The sequence below is a fragment of the Candoia aspera genome, chromosome 7, assembly GCF_035149785.1.
Source record: "Candoia aspera isolate rCanAsp1 chromosome 7, rCanAsp1.hap2, whole genome shotgun sequence".
Classification (NCBI taxonomy): domain Eukaryota; kingdom Metazoa; phylum Chordata; class Lepidosauria; order Squamata; family Boidae; genus Candoia; species Candoia aspera.
The window spans coordinates 11213083-11230556 of record NC_086159.1 but is presented as its reverse complement, the minus strand read 5'-3'; the positions used below and the strand labels follow the sequence as shown (position 1 = coordinate 11230556).

The following is a 17474-nucleotide window of genomic DNA, read 5'->3' as shown; positions in this document are numbered from 1 at the left end:
AGCAACAACTCTCTCTTACACACACAGCCACACACACTGCAAACTGGGAGAAAAATGTATGAACGTTCAGAAGGATGGAAGTTGAGATTTCAAAAAAACTGGAAACCGTCTAGGCCACAGGAGCTAAGCAGAGGTTCACTCTCTATAGAAGACTGATTGCTTCCAACTGTTACGCAAACATTTGGTGTCTTAGTTCCTCTGAACCATTCACTGGCTTTGTAAGAGTCATCCAAGGGCTGCAAAATTCTTGGCAACCCTCAAGTAAAATGGGACAGAGGGCGGGGAGACATCAAACTGTGTTGACGAAGTAACAAAGACTCGTTTCTCTGCACTGTGAGACTTAACATAGTGTATCTTTCACAGTTTCCCAGGGTACCTTGGCACAAAACAAGTAACAAGAGAGAAATGCTGAAGAGGTTTTTAATTCTGGCTTATGAGGAAGTGGATTGCATTACTATTATGGGAAAATGAAGCTCAGAACCCTTGTTTCGTTTGAATCGCCTTTTGGCAAGATCTGGGACAATGGAGACAAGTTTTTGACGGGAGACCTGTATAAAGATTAGGAGATGACAGAGTTTCTAACCATAATTTAGTTTTGGTTCATGTAAATTCAGAGGATTACCTTCCAGAAAATTGCCATTCGTCTATCAGATCTTGTGATTCAGGGGAAGAATGGAATGTTCTGCAGTTGCTGAGAATGTTCTATGCCCTGAATGGTAGGTTTTGCCCACGCAGGGTGTAAAAATAAGGTAAATTGTTATTTAAAAACAAGGAGTATGAACTTGTTCTCTGTCCTTAAGTATCAGTCAATGACCTCAATGAGACTTTTTCCACAGTGCTATCAATTGTACCATAAAGGCACTATAAATGTAGCCAGCTTATGTCTGGAACTAAGCCCTAGTAGATGCATCAGACTAGTTTGGTAGCTCCAGGAAACTAAGTCATATTTCCTTCCATTCTTTTGGTAGGTATCAGAAGAAGAACAAATGCCTTGGGTCTTAAGGAGCTAGTTTTAAAACCAGGAAACTAGTTGAAATTAGTTTCAAAGGCTTCCTCCTTTGAGTTTGAAAGCTAAACTGGTAGAGTAAAAAGACAATGAAGAGGTGTTCCTTATCTTAGATTAAATTCCAGCACAGGAATATATACTTAGACAAGTGTGTGACTATATACAATAGTGGATTAACTAATGGTTTGGAGGAATTCAGCAATAGTAGACAAATTTTAGAAATCTGGACTTTATATGTCATTTAAATTACAAGGTCCTTTCCAAATCGAAGCCATTATTCTGTGCTAACTGATCTCTAAAAGTGAAATGCAGGAACTGTCTGGGAGATGAGTTGGTAATACAATATATGGGATTTTGAGTCTGATTGTGCAATCAAGCCACAGCATTAATGTTCTATGTTAAAACAGCAGAAAAATCAATCAGGCCTCATCATATACCCTTCCATTCTTTTGAAGAAATTTTGAAATAACAAGAGAAATAATAATAATTAAAATGCATGCATACACACAGAATACCCACAGGTCAGAACATTGTATTAGAAGTTACATATTTCTTACAACCTTAACGGTAGAAATGTATCCATTTTAGTTTCCCACTACTGTCTGGTGTATAAAACTTGTATATTCTTCAAATATTGTTACAGGGGACACAAATACATTATGACAGCCTACAGCTCATTTCTTTGGGATACAGGTGTTTCTCATCAGTCTTTTCTGAAGTCCACATTTTCATAAGCTGTTGTTTCTACTGTCTCTTGCTGTGGCTCTTTACATTTCCAAAATGCAGCTATATTCTTCTGCTCAATTTCTTCACTTTCCTCTTCTTTGGCTTCCAACTCTAGGTTCTCCCTTGTCTGGTTCTTCCTTAAACTGAGGAGTATAAACACGCAAGGGATGTAGGACACTCCACGGAGAACTGATGGCAAGCCCAGGAACAATAGTCTAGGAACACCAATCAAAAAGAATATCTGTAGCTCAGGGTTGAACTGTGGAGTCCGTGGTGCTCTCTGAGCTTGGTTGTTGGCTTGCAGGCATTTCATGACCCAACTAGGTAACATCATCAGTGCTAGAAGGAAGTGGGGTTTGCTCTTTGTTTATATACAGCAGCTTGCCTTGTCAATGTTGGTGGGGATGTTGTTTTCTCCTTGGTAGTTCTTTGACTAGGCTGTCATTTACGGCTTGATTGTTTGTCTGCATTGGTAGTTCCTTGCTTGGGTGTTGTTTGCTGCTTGATTGTTTATCTGGTGTTAATAATGGTGTTGATCCCTGCTTATCTGGGTGTTGATTGCTGGTGAGGAGGTGTTCTGATCCTTTTCTTTCCTTTTTAGGTTTTTTGCCTCTTTTGAATGGTGTATTAATGTTGTTAATCTCTATGTGCCTATCAATGGCTGACTTGTCTGAATACCAAGCTTCAAGGAACTACCAACTCAGACAGACAATCAAGTAGTAAATGACAGCCTAATCAAGGAACTACCAAGGAGAAAACCACACACCCCCAACACTGGCAGGGTGAGCTGCTGTATATAAACAGAGAGCAAATCCCACTCCCTTATAGCACTGAAGATGCTACCTAGTCGGGTAACGAAACGTCTACAAGAAAACAACCAAGCCCAGCGATCACCAAGGACTCCACAGTCAAGGAACACAATTTGAACTGCATTAATACAAAGCAATCTCAAGTCACCATGTCCATTAGCTCTGCTTTACAACCACAGGTTCCGCTGCATTTAAGGAACTTCAGTGTTAGTGACACCTTTATGATGTTTCTGTTTTTTTCAATATCTAGTACCACTCATTCATGATTCTTCATCAAGTGAAATAAGGTACCACAAAGTTCCATCCTAGGCCCTGAACTACTCAAGATATTTGTTAATGACTTGGATAAGAAGGTGGAGATAATATACTTACCCAGTATTCAGATCATATAAAACTACATGGAATAGCTACCCAAGAAGACAGAAATAAAATTCAAAACTATCTTCATAGGTTAGAAAGACAGAATGAAATTTAGTAGGCTTGTTCAGAATGTTTTACATAGGAAAAGGAAATCAAATACAATAGGAATGTCTTCTTGGTAATAGTATTTGGAAAAAGATCCTGGAATAGTAGTTGACCGCAAACTAAGTAAGAATCCACAGTGTGATGTGACTGCAAAAAAGGCCAATGCAACTCTAGGCTGGCAAGACTGAAATTTAGTTTCAGGAAGCAATAGTTCTTTTATATACTACATAGGTTTGACCAGACCTTGAGTAACTACCTTGTTCTGGATACAACACTCTAAGAATTGGATGGAATTCTCTGAATCTGGGAATGAAAATGGATGTTTCCAAAATATTGCAGAACAAGAACAAATGGACATTTCTGTTACATTAAATGAGCAATGAATATCCCATTAAACTAAGACTCCATCAGAAAGAAGATCAAAGTGAGTAGGGAGCCCTCGCCTGAATGTCCTCACTAATAAATGAGGGCCAAAGTACACACTGGCTGTTTCTAAGGTTCCGTAATGTCATTGCTCCCTGCAGTATAATGCACCTACTCTGAACCTGCGAGAATCTTGCTTTCTAGATGGTCAACCTCTGTGGAGGGGCTTGATAGAAGGATTCGATCAAACCGGAGCAGATTCAAAGAAGGGACGGAAAGGTGAGATGCAAAAGTGCAGTTGGATTATATGAAACAACAGTGGCAACAATCCAGTAGCCATACCTGTATGTGTCAGAATCATACATCCGACATGCCCCTTGCCCACCACATGTCTTTGTGCCCCATTTCAAACATGTGGTGTCAATCATAGCTCCAAAATATATAGGTGATGGGATTCCAGCTACATGGGGTATGACATAAAGACAAGAAAAGTCATTTTCAGTAACCAAACTCTTTTGTTATTTGTAATATAAAACTACTGGCCTGCTTTCTCGTACACTTTTCTCCTTTTAGATGAGAGCTACTTGCATCAAGAGCCTGGTCAAGGCATCAGGCTAGAAACCGGGAGACCGGGAGTTCTAGTTCCACCTTAGGCACGAAGCCAGCTGGGTGACCTTGGGCCAGTCCCTCTCACTCAGCCCTAGGAAGAAGAAGAAGGCAAGGGCAAACCACTTCCATAAATCTTGCCAAGAAAATTGCAGGGACTACTCCAGGAGTAACCAGGAGTCAAAAACTGACTCAGAGGCACAAATAAAATAAAATAAAATAAAATAATAAAATATGCTGCACACACACACACAAACACATACCAAGGTGTGGTCAATATGTAGTGTATGGCAGCATGCAGCTCTGCAATTAATCAGATCTCTGGGGAAACTGGCTTATTCCTTTCTGTCAAAAACTGATTTAGAAAATGCTCCAAATCAAGATGTTCGAAATTCGGAGCAGATATTTCAAGTGTTCTGAACTCAGAATAAAACACTCCATGCTCTGAGTCTATACTTGGAACAAAAGAGGTACACTGTATATCATACTGTTTTAAGTTTTCTGAGAACAATGAGAACTTAAATCCTTGCTCTTTCTTTTTTGTTCAAGGCACACAAAAATAGATGGGGTAGTAGTCTGTGCTGCTATCTACCATCCAATCTACAAAAAATTATCAAAGAGGATGTTTTCTAATATATATGAATGAAGGCAACACTCATTTGTAATCCGCTCCTCTAAAGGCCATATATATTGGGATCACAATCTACTATCATTTCAGAATAAAGCAAGCCTTTACTTGTTGAAAAGGCTTGAGAACATGGATCTGAAGTGACAGTAGTATATAATGAATACTATTGGATACAGGACTATGCAGTACTTTGGGTTCAAACAGAGCAAATGTTTTAGAGCATGTGGGTTACTCACATAGCACCTGTCTGCAACTCCCCAAAACAGCTGCAACTTTTTCCAGGATCACATAGCATAATCCCAGGAAGGTATGTATTTAGTTTGCCCATAATACTATCTAAATGCTTTCATGTGCTCCAAAGGACCTTCTTTCCTTTGAATCCAAAGTGCTACCCAGTCCCTTTGGGTAACATAATTCAATCCTCACATTTTAGGAAGACTGGAAGCTTGGTCCATCTTACTTTTTCTAATGGATACCTTAGGTTTAGCTAAACTGGGAGACACAATGTGGCCTTGTGGGTCTGATCTCACCAGCCTTTCCTAATCCTTTCTTTCCTCATTCCACCAGTCTGGTGCTCCACAGACCCTGCTGAAGTGTGATCTCAAAAGATGTTTTCCAAGGGACTGCTTCACAAGTTAGTCCCAAGGCAAATGATTTCCTCTTATCTGTTCCTCTGCGGAGTGCAGCTTAAACTAACAACACTCTCTTACCAAAAAGTCTTGCTGTCAGGGAGTGGAGGCCAACCCCAAATGACTTCTCCTCAGGTTTTAGGGACCTGGATAACAAGAGCAGTTTAGAGAAATGAATCAGAACCAGGTGTCTGTTGAAGAAACAACAGCATACTTTTCTACTGGTTCCCATTTTTTGGCTGCTGTGCAGAAGAGCTCACAGTCAAACCAGGAGCATGCAAAATCTCCATCGTTTGCATAAATCATTTTTCTCTTAAGCCGGCAGATTCTTGCACTGATTTGCCAAGATCTGCCTTAAACTATACCTTTGACCCAAGTGCTAAAAAGAGAGATTCATTTTTCTAACTCAAGCACAGAGCAACGGAGATGAGATTTTTCAACAGGGCCTCCCCTTCTCCTCCTCTTACCTTATTAGAACCATGTAACCTGGCATGGCTCCAAAAGAATAAATTAAACAGCAGATTAAGGATAGAATTAAGAAATAATGCAGCATCGTGTCACATTTCTCCCCTCTGCTGCACTGTCCTGGCACTGCTGAGCCATTTCCCAATAGAAATCCTGGTGCTGAAATGCAGGAGCAGTTTGTAAGGACCTGCCAAAATAGAAATCATTTACAAGACATTGTTAAAATCCAGTATCAACAATAGTTGATAGCAACAAAAATTGCTGACAAGCAATAGTCAGCACAGTGTAAATCATTCAAGGGGATTAAAAATTACAGTAATTTCTATTTGAGCAATAAAAGACTAAGTTAAGAGAAACCCAGCTTTCAGATGCGGTGCAAGCCTGTAAATAGAATCCAAAAATGGTTTCCAAATTGAATTAAATTCTGTGTCAGATTTACTAGAATGTAGAATGCTCATTTTAATGGCTGTGATCCTTTAAAATTAAGACAGTTTTAATTTTGTCCATCTTAAAAAAAAATCTACTTTATTTTTGGTTTATTGCTTTATTTATTGTTTTATGTCAAGTACATTCTCATCTATTTAACCTTTTTAACATGACGTTAAACCTTGTTATTTGGTACAAATTTTGCTTTTTTTCTTTCATATTTCATGTCAGCATTTGAGTTTTATCCTTATTTGTCTAATATCCTGACATCGAACCATACTCCTGTATATATTCCATAATAAACTCTAAAGAGTCCTTGGGATAAGTAAGTGTACAAGTACAACATAATCAGCTTTTTGGGGGTTTTTCCCCTAAGTCAGTCTGGAAATGCATCATTTCATCATTTTCCCAGGGACTCCTATATTTCTCCCTTTCTACCAAGGGAAACCCTTCTTTCTCAGTTTGTCTGTTTGCCTAATATGCTTAATCTTACTCCATTTTCTGAGTTTGCACAATACATTGAATCATAAACCAACCAGATGTTAAACCACAAAGAACAAAGCTCAAGGCTAAGTAAGGTTAGCATGTTACGTAAATACTGCTGCTGGATCTTTCGCTTGTCTAGTTAAGCATCTGGAGCAAACTCAGCTCACAGCTGTATCCTTGCCAGAATAACTTGAGGGAAGAAGCTTTGCTGCTAGGAATTTTTGTATCAGTCCCATTCCCATCATCTATAGAAACCAAGAGGTCATCAGACACCTAACTGGTCAACTGCAAAAATAATAAATCAGGAGTAGGCAAGCAGGGGTCCTCCACATGCTTAGAACTACAATTTCCACAGTTCCTTACAATCAGCTGTGCTGGCTAAAGCCTATGGGAAAGAAATCTAAGACATCTGCATGTACCAAACTGTCTATCCCACTAGAATGGGTTACCCTTCTTCCTATCTCTTATTCACCCTTTTCCCTTTTCATTCATGTATTTATTGCAATAATTTGCATGTAACCTACTCACCTGACTCTATGGGGCTTACAATGCTGAAAACATTTAAACATAATTGTATATAAATATCCACTTACCTATCCCAGTCATCTACTAAAGGTCTTTCTCTCAAAAGGCCTATGAAAGAGGACTATTTTTATCATTCTTCCAAAGGATAAAAAGGTGAGGGGTAGAGTGACCTTAGGGCTTAAACTATGGCATGCTGATGGAGCTGCTACTGAGAAGTCCATCTTCTAGGACCCCCACCCATCAGTTTTCCAGGGGTGGGCACCAGTAGCCAGGGCTGCAACTAGAGGGGGGCAACTGGGGCATGTGCCCTGGGTGCCGTGCTGGTGGGGCGCCAAAATAAGTGCTGGGGGGTGCCAAATTGGGTGCGGAATCCATGTTTGCCCCGGGTGATACAGACCCTAGTTGCAGCCCTGCCAGTAGCATTACCTCCTGACTAGGCCAAGTAGGGCAGGAGCAGGTGGTAACAAGGTCCCAATCCATATAGAACTTTATAGGTTACTATTAGCATCTTGAAATGGGTCTGCAAGTCACCAGCAACCAGTGCTGCTCCTTCAACACAAGTTTTACTGAGCTGGTTCTTTCTCCCTTCCCTCCCTCTTTCTCTCTCACACAATACTTCTACTCTCTCTGAGAGTCTTTTGTTGTTGCTGTTCATCAGAAGTTTGCACCAAAGGAATTTTAAAAATATTCTGAAGGCTGCCCACCCCAGCTTTAACTAGAGTCACCACAAACTGTATCTAGCACCTTGCATATCCAAAGTAAGGGCACTCTTGCTAAGGTACAGCCATTTTGGTTGATTGAGGCTGCCTGAAATCTATTATATGCCTTACTGTATTTTTCCCAGTTCCATTTGATATGCCACATCCAGCAAGACATGAAGAAACATACGTAATTCCATTCTCCCCGCAAACAGGGTCCCAAACTTTAGTTGAGCAATTGCAGTGGCGGTTACAGTCAGCATGCAAGTATGATTCTGTGTAGGAGAGTTCATCTATCCTGAAAAACATTAGAAAGTTGAACAGAGCATACATGCAGTGGAAGAGAAGGAATCTCAAGACCTCTTGGAAATGGTGATCTTGGTGGCTTTGCTCAGTGCAAGCTTCACTGCATCAAACCAGCTGGATGACAATTCAAAGAATTACAGTGTGAAATTGATTAATCAAACCAGCAAATCAATTTATCACATCCAGTTGGATGATCCAGTTTGTAGAAGACTATCTTTCAACTTGAATAGGAAAATCAAACTGAACTGACTAGATTCAACCATTCGGTTTGGCTGTTTCAACTGGAGCATCAAATCGGTCCAATTTTCTGAATCAAACTGTTTTCTTGAATCAAACTAATCAAATAAAGTTTTTGTTTGTTTTCACATGGACTTGTACAAGAATAAAGCTAATGTCTCCTTTGAGTTAAGCTTGGTTCCTGATTAAGAGTCAACACAAGTTGATGGCAAATAATCAAGTTAGGGATATATTCTTGTAGTTTTCTTGGCAGTAATGTGGAAACTTTTTTGTGATGGCCTTCTTCATCTTCATTTTCATGCAAAAAGCAAACAGACTGAATGAATGAGGGAGACACAGCTTGAGCCCTTTCAAATTCATGAATGAAACAAATTGTTATTGGCTGATAACCCCAAATGTGGACACTGTTTGGTCCTATGAAGCAACCTGGAACAAGGGTTGGATCAGGTACATACCCTTCATAAGAGATAGTTAAACCAGCAACAGAAGAGTTCTTGCAGACCATGGAAAAAGCAGAAAAGTAGATGAGATACTCAATCAAGGAGCTCCAAAAACCTATGTGGGCAGCTTGATATGTGCTTATCTTAAACTTTTTCATCATCAGGCCTCCAAAAAAATATCCAGCACATATAATTGGTAAATTGTATACACCTACAATAAGAGAGAGAGAAATCGGGTTTTTGATCCCTCAAAATCTTGTCTCCATTTTTGTTGTTGCTGATGTTTACACTCACACTCAGTCACATCCATTCACACACACACATATTAAGGTTACCTATGAAGAAAATGGCATCGGATGCAGATATTCCATACTGCTGCTCCAGGTACTTTGGCATAAAAGTAAACATCCCAATCCAAGCACTGAATTGGATCACAGTGACACAAAGGAAAAGCATGTAAACCCGATTGTGGAAGAGATTTTTCAGGTAGGGGACAAAATCTGGAAACCAAACCACAGAAAAATATCTCAGCTGCTTTGCAGTCTTTAGTTCCAATGGAAGTTTTGCTTGGGGGACATAAACTTTCCCTTCCTTGTGCATATATGGATCAATTTTCCACTGATTTCAAGACTGAGTACAAATTAACACAGGACGGGTCAATTCTCCTTCTCCCCTGAATGGGAAACAGCTTCTCTATATGAAAAGACTTGTGCAGGACTGTGGGCCTTTCCCATTTGTACCTAACCATGGCATGAACATCCTCTACAACCTCTTTTTTCTGCTATATTACATTGATATTGCCTTCAGCCTTTCCCTAACCAACACCTGAAGCATCTTAAAATTAGTTCTGATATTAAAGTATTGTTTTATTAAGCAGCCAAGCTGCAGCAGATTTACCAAGCCTATAATCGAGCATCCTTCCCCATTGTGTTGGAGGTGCCGTCATGTAACCCCTAGGGGTTGGGATCAAACCTACTGGTTACTTTAGACTGGCGTGGACAGGCACCTTCTCCTCAAATCACTGGCCACTGTTCTCCAGGACCATTCTGCTTGGTTACTGGAAGAGTCCAGTTCTTTCAAATCTTGCACTCTCCCTGTACACACCAGGTTTCCTAGCTTGATCTCCATTTTGAAGACTGGATCAGTCTGAATAGCAGCTGGGGTGGGGGGAGGAAGGTGGGGGCTCCAAGGTGAAATGGAAGAGAGTCAGTTCTTCATCCTGTTGCTCCATGGAACAGCCCCCGACCTGTGCCTGACCACAGCTGTTCAGAATGCTTTTGAAAACATTCTGTGAATGTTGATTGACCAGCAGTGGAAACAGGCATGTTAAGAACATCTGTGAGAAGGAAAGGAGGGTTGTGCTATGAAGCATGAGAGTAGAGCTGGTTCTTTGCCAGGCATCTCATGTAGGGAAGTACAAAAACCACTTTTCTTCCCTTGCCTGCCATGTCTTCTAGTTGGGGAAGCTGTTTCCTAGACTAGGAGTGAGTTCTGACAGATATCTCAACCCACAAAAGCCATCTAGCACTTAAGGTAACTAACCAGGATTGAAATCTTTCCAGCTGTAGCATTCCTGGCAGATAACTCCCATTTAAAGAGTTTCAATCAAAGGAAGCCCACCATCTTCATTTCAAAACAAAACAAAACAAAAATCTTGGTCCACTGTAACATATTTGTTATTGCCTGGAACTTTAAGAATAAGATAATTAATTGTTTTGTGCTCACCCTTGGTAATTTCACGCAATTTCATTTTGGCCTGGCCAGTGTTTCCTGCTTGCAAGAGTGATTTGTTTCTCTTGGCTGTTACATCAGTGTTGTTTTCCTCCCCTTCTTTTATCAGGGTCTTGGGCAAAAACCAGAATGGGACTGCCACAAGGAAATTCACAACAGCACATACTAGGACGCCCAGCCACCAAGCCCCGACCCAACGAGCATCCGTGAGGCTTATCATCACCTCCTCTGGTGAGAAATGGAGATTAGGAGTCATTGATTAGTCTTAGGGGTCAGGTGGAATGCTGTGATGGAATGTGTCTCTGAAGGGGGAGGTGATGTGATGAACTCTAATAATATGGGATAATGGGTTGCCAACTCACACTTTTTTCCCTTATGAAACTGAAGGAGGAGTACACAGGGTTCCCAAATGATTTCTCACCCAAGCACCAATACAATCCAAACCCTGTTTAGGTAACTACACTTCCAGATCATGCTTTGACATAGGAATATGCAACCTTTGAGGATTCTGGAGCTGCAATTTAGCCCCCAAACCTTTTGGTGCCCTGCAGAAGGCCAGCTGGACATGCAATATCGTCCCCACAAGGGGAGCAAAATCTCTGCCCTGTTTTTTAGCAGTTTTAAGAAAGGAATCAGACCAGTTTCCTTCCCGTAAACCTCCTGCTTCTACCCACCCTAAATTTCCCCACATACAAAAAGATGACTAAAATGGCAGTGATTTGAATTCATTTTCAGCTTATAGGCAACTTAAGGGGTAGGAATGGGAGCAGAATTTTAAATAAAAAGAGGGAAATATACCACTACCAAAATTCAGCCATTTTGCCAGTTATTTTCAGTGGTTTGATGTCAGTGTGCAAGGTCAGTGATGGATCCATGATGACCCATGTTTACCTTAATAATCAGGCCACGACATTTCCATTAATGACAAAGCAAAGTGAAAATAGTCACTGTAACAACAGATAGCGGGCAGTAACAAAGTTAGAAAATTCAGAACAACGTGCATGGAATTCATTTTTCTGGGGATTAATGGTTACAGATTTTGTTGACTGCAATTGTCTTACCCAGGTTTATGAATCCAATATCCACATATAACTGGGCGCAATAGGAGGCAATCATTAAACCAAATAAAGGACCTAGTACAGTTGCTATCTGTAGACAGCCTAAAGGAGTGGAAAAGATTAAAACATATTAATGTGGTTAATTTCATCACATACAATATTTTGCTACAGTTCTTCAAGAACTGTAGTTAAAATGGCAAAAGAACATTGAACACAGGTCCCACCATAAAAGTTAAATGGGTTATTATGTTATGGGAACACAAAGGAGGGGCTGACCCAGTCAGCTAAACCCAAGGAGAGTTAAATTCAGCCTGACAGACCGATTTTTACACATGGTTAAGCCAACTCTACCCAGGGTCATCGGTATCATGTAAAAAATAGGGGGGGGGGCTTCAATTGCACAGTCACAACTGCCATTTTAACCTTTTAAACTTCTCCCCCCAGAACACCCCAAACTATGGGAACTGAGCTAACTCAGTAAAAACAGAACTGTAGATTAAAAAAAGGCTGAAAAAGCAGGGCTTCCCATTATAGATTTCACTACCAAGCACAGAAGACTTCCCCATGTAATGCCAATTGGCTGCAGGGGCCAACCCATGCCTACAGACAGCAGGCTCCACAGAGGGAGTCAAATGGGTTAGAAATGCAAGCCCTAACATTGCATACAAGTACATAAGGAGCAGAGCTTGCACTGCAATGTCAGAATGCATATTTCAGTATTCTAACAAAATATTTGGATTCTACAGACACCTCAGGTAATTGTGCGCTGCTTGGAGCACCAGTAGATATTCAGTTGGGTTAGTGGCGGACTGGATTACATACAGGATATTGGATTCTGGAAATACATAAATGTGATTACAGATAGTCCTCGAGTTACATCCATTTGTTTAGCAACCATTTCAAGTTACAGCGGTGCTGAAAAAATGGACTTAAGACCGGTTCTCAAAGTTGCAGCCATTGCAGTGTCCCCGCAGTTACGTGATCGCTATCTGGGCGCTTGGGTGCCCAGATCACAATTACAATGTCACAGACAGCCACATCACATGATCACCATTTGCAACCTTCCCTGCCAGCTTCCTACAAGCAAAGTCAGTGGGGATGCTGGCAGGCGGTCACAAGTCATTCCAGTAAGTCACTCTCTTTCCCACCACTTTTTCTACCAAGGAACCCCTGGGCAGCAGGGCGAGTGCAGGCCCCAGGAAGGTGGGCAGCTGCCCACCTGGCTGCACTTGCTCCAGGGTGTAGCACCCCCCAACCTGCCCACACTTGCACCAGGCCGCAGCACCCATCCACATGCACCCCACACTCCATAGCACTCACCCATTCACTGGCCTGCTTGCAACCTGCCTAGGGAAAAGCTTGTCATGCCTGCGACTTCCTGCCAGCTTCCCCGTTGTTGGAAGTTGGCAGGAAGCTGCAAGTTGTGGTCACATGGGGTCCTGCTGAATGACCTGTAATCCTTGCTTAACAACAGGGATTGTTGGGAGTGCTGTCACTAAGTGATGTGGTCACATGATGTCATACTTTAGAACAGCATCGCTTAGCAATGGAAATTCCAGTCCCATTTGCTGTCATAACTCAAGGACTACCTGTATAAATAGATAAGATTTCCCTCTGAGCACCATGATTGCACTGGAAATAAGTCACTTCAAATGTAGCTGAAGTACAATTCCCAGCATCCTTCAATGGCTGAGGCTGCTGGGAGCTGAGATTCCACCAGTTTCTTCTTCCTTGTTTATAAAAGCCTTTTCAAAAAAAAGTTTAAACAAAATATTATGCTTGGGCATTTGCAGGTGTACCTATGTAGAATGGCGAATTTTCTGTCCTTGCAAAATCTTCTATATAGGAGATGCCCAAGGGCGTGATGGGAGTTTCACCTACTCCTCGTATGATGTTTCCTACCATCACAGATACCCACATCAAAGAAGATCCATCTTGTTTTTCACATTCTAAAAAAAAAAAAACAAGAAGAAGCCAAAACGATCAGCCAAAAACTGCATAAGGAGGATGTTCATTTTTGACGCTTTTCACTGATAGGTAATGAAATACGTGTATATCAGCAAGGAAGATTATGTGTGCCTGGCCACGGATAAATGAAAACCAGCACAACTGCTGACACAGTACATTGTACATCCCTGTTCTTGGTACAAGGGAACAGGTTATCAACATTCTGGCTGCTACTGGCTTACCTGATGTGATGTCACAGACAATCCAGGAACCCTAATGATAAACCTCTTTCAAAGTTGACTAGCCTAATGTTAGTTATCGGTCAACAGATTGTACAGCCTTTCGTTGCTGCGACCTCCTTCCACCACTGAGGCAGGGGTGCAATGTAGAAGCAGCTAAATGTAATGCATCATGTATCAAAAGGGGGGCCTTGCCTTTTGAAGGTAGTTTGGCAGACTTGAAAATGTCACTCTGATTCGCAAGGCAAACTGCCATGCTTGAAGACGCATTTTCAGAAGAGGAAACGGTGTTCTCATATTGGTACCTGTGGAGTCAAAATAAAATGTATAACAATAGCACTGAGGTGTGTTCATTCCTTCCGTGTGGGCAGGGGTGTACATGCACAAGCGTTAGTAGAGAAATTCACAGTGTCATGGATTCATTCATCTATTCAATGGAATTCAGTGGAGCAAACTCACAATCCATGGAGATGGACATAACAGGGATCCTGCAAGAGACTAACATGTTTTAATAGGGCGTAGATGACCACAGAGAACAAGTGTGAAGAACACAGAGTATGTAATTTTGCATCTTTTGCACACAATGACATCAGGATGAGTTATATTATCATGACCTGCACTGGATGCTTCTGGTGAGATGTAGGTGTATCTGTCTATGGAAAAGAAATTATTGATGCTTACTGCTTGGAAGTATTTGATTTTTGGGTTCTACCTTATGTTAAATATTTACTAAATTATTTCTTCCTTTGAAGGTATATTTACAGAATTAGCAATCCAGAACAAGAATGAAGAAGAATGAGGGTCATCAGTATCTGGGGTGTAGGACAAGGAGAGGTAGATGAGAAACCATGAATTTCAACGTCATGACGCAGACCACACTGCTTACAGTGCATATATGCATCTGACATCAGGATGCAAGTATGAAAGGATAAATTTGATGTTATGACAACACAATGCACATTTTGTCATTTTCAATTCATTGGTCTTTGTTCTGGATGACTGTGATGAGGATCCATGTTAGCTCAACATTAGGAGAAACTGATAGCAAGAGGATATAACCTATTATTCAGAAGGATAGTGAGCCGTCTCTCTGGAGTTTGGTAAACTGTCATACTAAACTGCAATACACTGTACTACAATATGTTATGTCAACTTAGCCACTAGCTAGGTTCCTTCAACATGTTTAATTTAGTAGCCAAGTTACGAAATTAACCCATTTTCTGACTTTGCTCGATATGTTGAGCCATAAACTCAACCAACAGACTGGATTTAGATAACATGCTAAAACACCCCAAAAAACTAATGTTTTAACTGACCAAGCTAACAGTTGTGTAACTGCAGCTGCCATAGCTTTAACTGAGCTGTGTCAGTGTGTTGTACCCATTGCAAACAATTATTTTGTTAATCCTGGTATGGGATTAAGCCTGTTGTGTGAATGCAACCTGCATTTTCTCAGCTGAAGAACAAGCATAGAAGAAGGTTGCATGCATATTCCCCCAGCAGAAAGTTTGCTCCATTAACCCGAGCCAAATTTTAGTCAAAACCATCAGGACCAGATATTCAGAGACAGCACAGAAAAAACAGAAGCTAGCATCCTCATCTCTGTCAGACAGTCAGCTATACTGAACATATTCTTATTATGACTGTACAGGCACAGATGCAATTTGCAGATTAGGCTGTCAACCCATGGGGGCATATGTGCATTTTCTTGTATACACATACACATCATATATCATAGGGTTACAACTATCTTGAGAAGCACCTTCTTCCAGCCTATTGTTCCTCCTCTTTGCATCCATAATCAGAACAAAAGTTGCTTATGCTGATTTTACACAACCGTGCCTATTTACCAAGTTCTTGTTCTCAATCCTGATATTAAAGACATACAACTCAATACTAAAACGTTCTTGGCTGATGGCTGTCTTATTTCTTTTCTTAATTCCCCTGCTCTGTTCTGAAAGCCATCTGGGTGTGTATGCATAGGCACACATTCTGAGTGATTTATGGAGAGGGGGATGCTAATGTTGATAGGGTGATATAAGCATATGGAAAGCAGGTAGGATTAGTATTGGAACTTACCTCCCCATCAGAAAGTGAGGCAGGGCTATCAAAATACATCCCAAACCCATGGCAGCACATCCCAGAGCAATCATGCGCGGCCTGTGAAGTTTTGCTCCCAAGTAACTCACAAAGACGATCATCAGCAGGTCACCTGCAGAAATAAACTAGGCTAGGTACTGATAGATTTCTCCATGCCTGGATTTTCATTCCTCCTTTCTAATCATCTGAGTATGCTTCTCATGCTGAAGTGTGGCATAACTAAACTGAAATAAATATAAAACCTAAATCTATGTATTTACTGCAAACCATTGGATATGTTTATCTATTTGCCTACCCATTTCAAAGCTTCCATTGATAACGCCAACCAGTGAGGCAGGAATGTTGAATCGCCTTTCTATCTGGGTCAGCATGCTGTTGATGTAACCTCCGGTCATGGTCTTGGCCAGATAGGCAAAATATAATGCTACCAAAAATACCTAGAAGGAAATGAGGAAAATCTGTTCAATAAGCAATAGGGAACTAATCACATCAAATTCACCAGCATGGAGTAGTGGGTAAATAGTAGTTGGGCTGGACCAGGATGATCTAAGTTCAGGTCTCCACTCAACTATAGAGCCCACTGAATGACTTTGGGCCAGGGGCTGTCTCATAGACTTGCTGTGAACCTTACATGAGGAACAATCCCATGTAGGCTCTGGCTGTGAACTCTCTGAGGAAAGACTGGTCATAAATGTAATAAATAAATACAGCATGCAGGATACCTTAACCTTAGTCCAACTGCTCACTGTGGGATTCCACAGTTCCAACATCCCTGAGAAACAGCATCCTTCCTATTAAAGAGCATCAACTACCTCTGTAGAAAGTTTGTTCCATCACAGAATAGATTTTAGGCCCAGCTCAAACCTGTTGGCCGCCATGTCATTTGTTTGGTTTGGGCTCAATGTATTGTACCAACTTGGCCAAGAGTGGTTTATTCAGTGGGTCAGCGTTTCTCAGCCTTGGCAACTTTAAGCTATATTGACTTCAATTCCCCAGCCAGAATTCTGGGAATTGATGTCCACACAGTTTAAAGATGCCAAGGTTGAGAAACACTGCAGTAGGCAAACCATAGCACAGGAACATTTTCAGTATTTGCATACACGTGTATTGGCACTGATGTCCTTTTTCCCTAAAATGGCCCAGTTTCCTTTTCTGACAAAAAGCCAGAGTGTATGTATGTAATTGCTCCCTTCTTCTGGCTTTTCCAAATGGCATTTCTGCTCCCTTATGTAACTGTAAGAACAGGCCTGGTTCTACCTGTTGCAAAGGGAGTCACAAAGGTGTCAGATTTACCCTCAAATGGTTAGCTTTTAAAAGGCCTGGGTAATTTAATACAATTTAGCCTTAATCTCAGTTGTTCTGCTTGCAGACTATGGAAACCATCTGCAAAATTAGTGGAACATTCTTTTCTTCTTCCCTAACAGAGAGTTATAGCTGAATCTGGCACACCAAAATTCTTAAGAAGTTTGAAAATGAACTCTTCATTACAGGTTTAAGTTTTGTGAATAAAGCTGTAATGATAATGTAAAGTACTGACTGCAAGATATTATATAAAAATTCATAATAAAAGCTAATAAACAGCAT

General features: G+C 40.9%; 1 protein-coding gene across 2 annotated transcripts; it reads right to left on the bottom strand.

The window, feature by feature from the left end:
* SLCO1A2 (solute carrier organic anion transporter family member 1A2) lies at nucleotides 1–15982 on the bottom strand. Of its 2 annotated transcripts, XM_063308908.1 has the most exons (12): nucleotides 15870–15979; nucleotides 13986–14095; nucleotides 13404–13553; nucleotides 11608–11706; nucleotides 10541–10774; nucleotides 9151–9315; nucleotides 8831–9026; nucleotides 7965–8130; nucleotides 5700–5884; nucleotides 5314–5378; nucleotides 3712–3829; nucleotides 1–1947 (listed from the first exon to the last, which is right to left on the bottom strand). In XM_063308908.1, exons 1-12 carry the CDS (start codon nucleotides 15941–15943, stop codon nucleotides 1710–1712), a joined length of 1800 nt encoding a protein of 599 aa, XP_063164978.1. In that variant the 5' UTR covers nucleotides 15944–15979; the 3' UTR covers nucleotides 1–1709. The 2 variants fall into 2 exon arrangements, with proteins under 2 accessions (XP_063164978.1, XP_063164979.1); XM_063308909.1 differs by lacking the exons at nucleotides 3712–3829; nucleotides 5314–5378 and having other exon boundaries at nucleotides 15870–15982.
* Between the last annotated feature and the right edge of the window lie 1492 nt (nucleotides 15983–17474).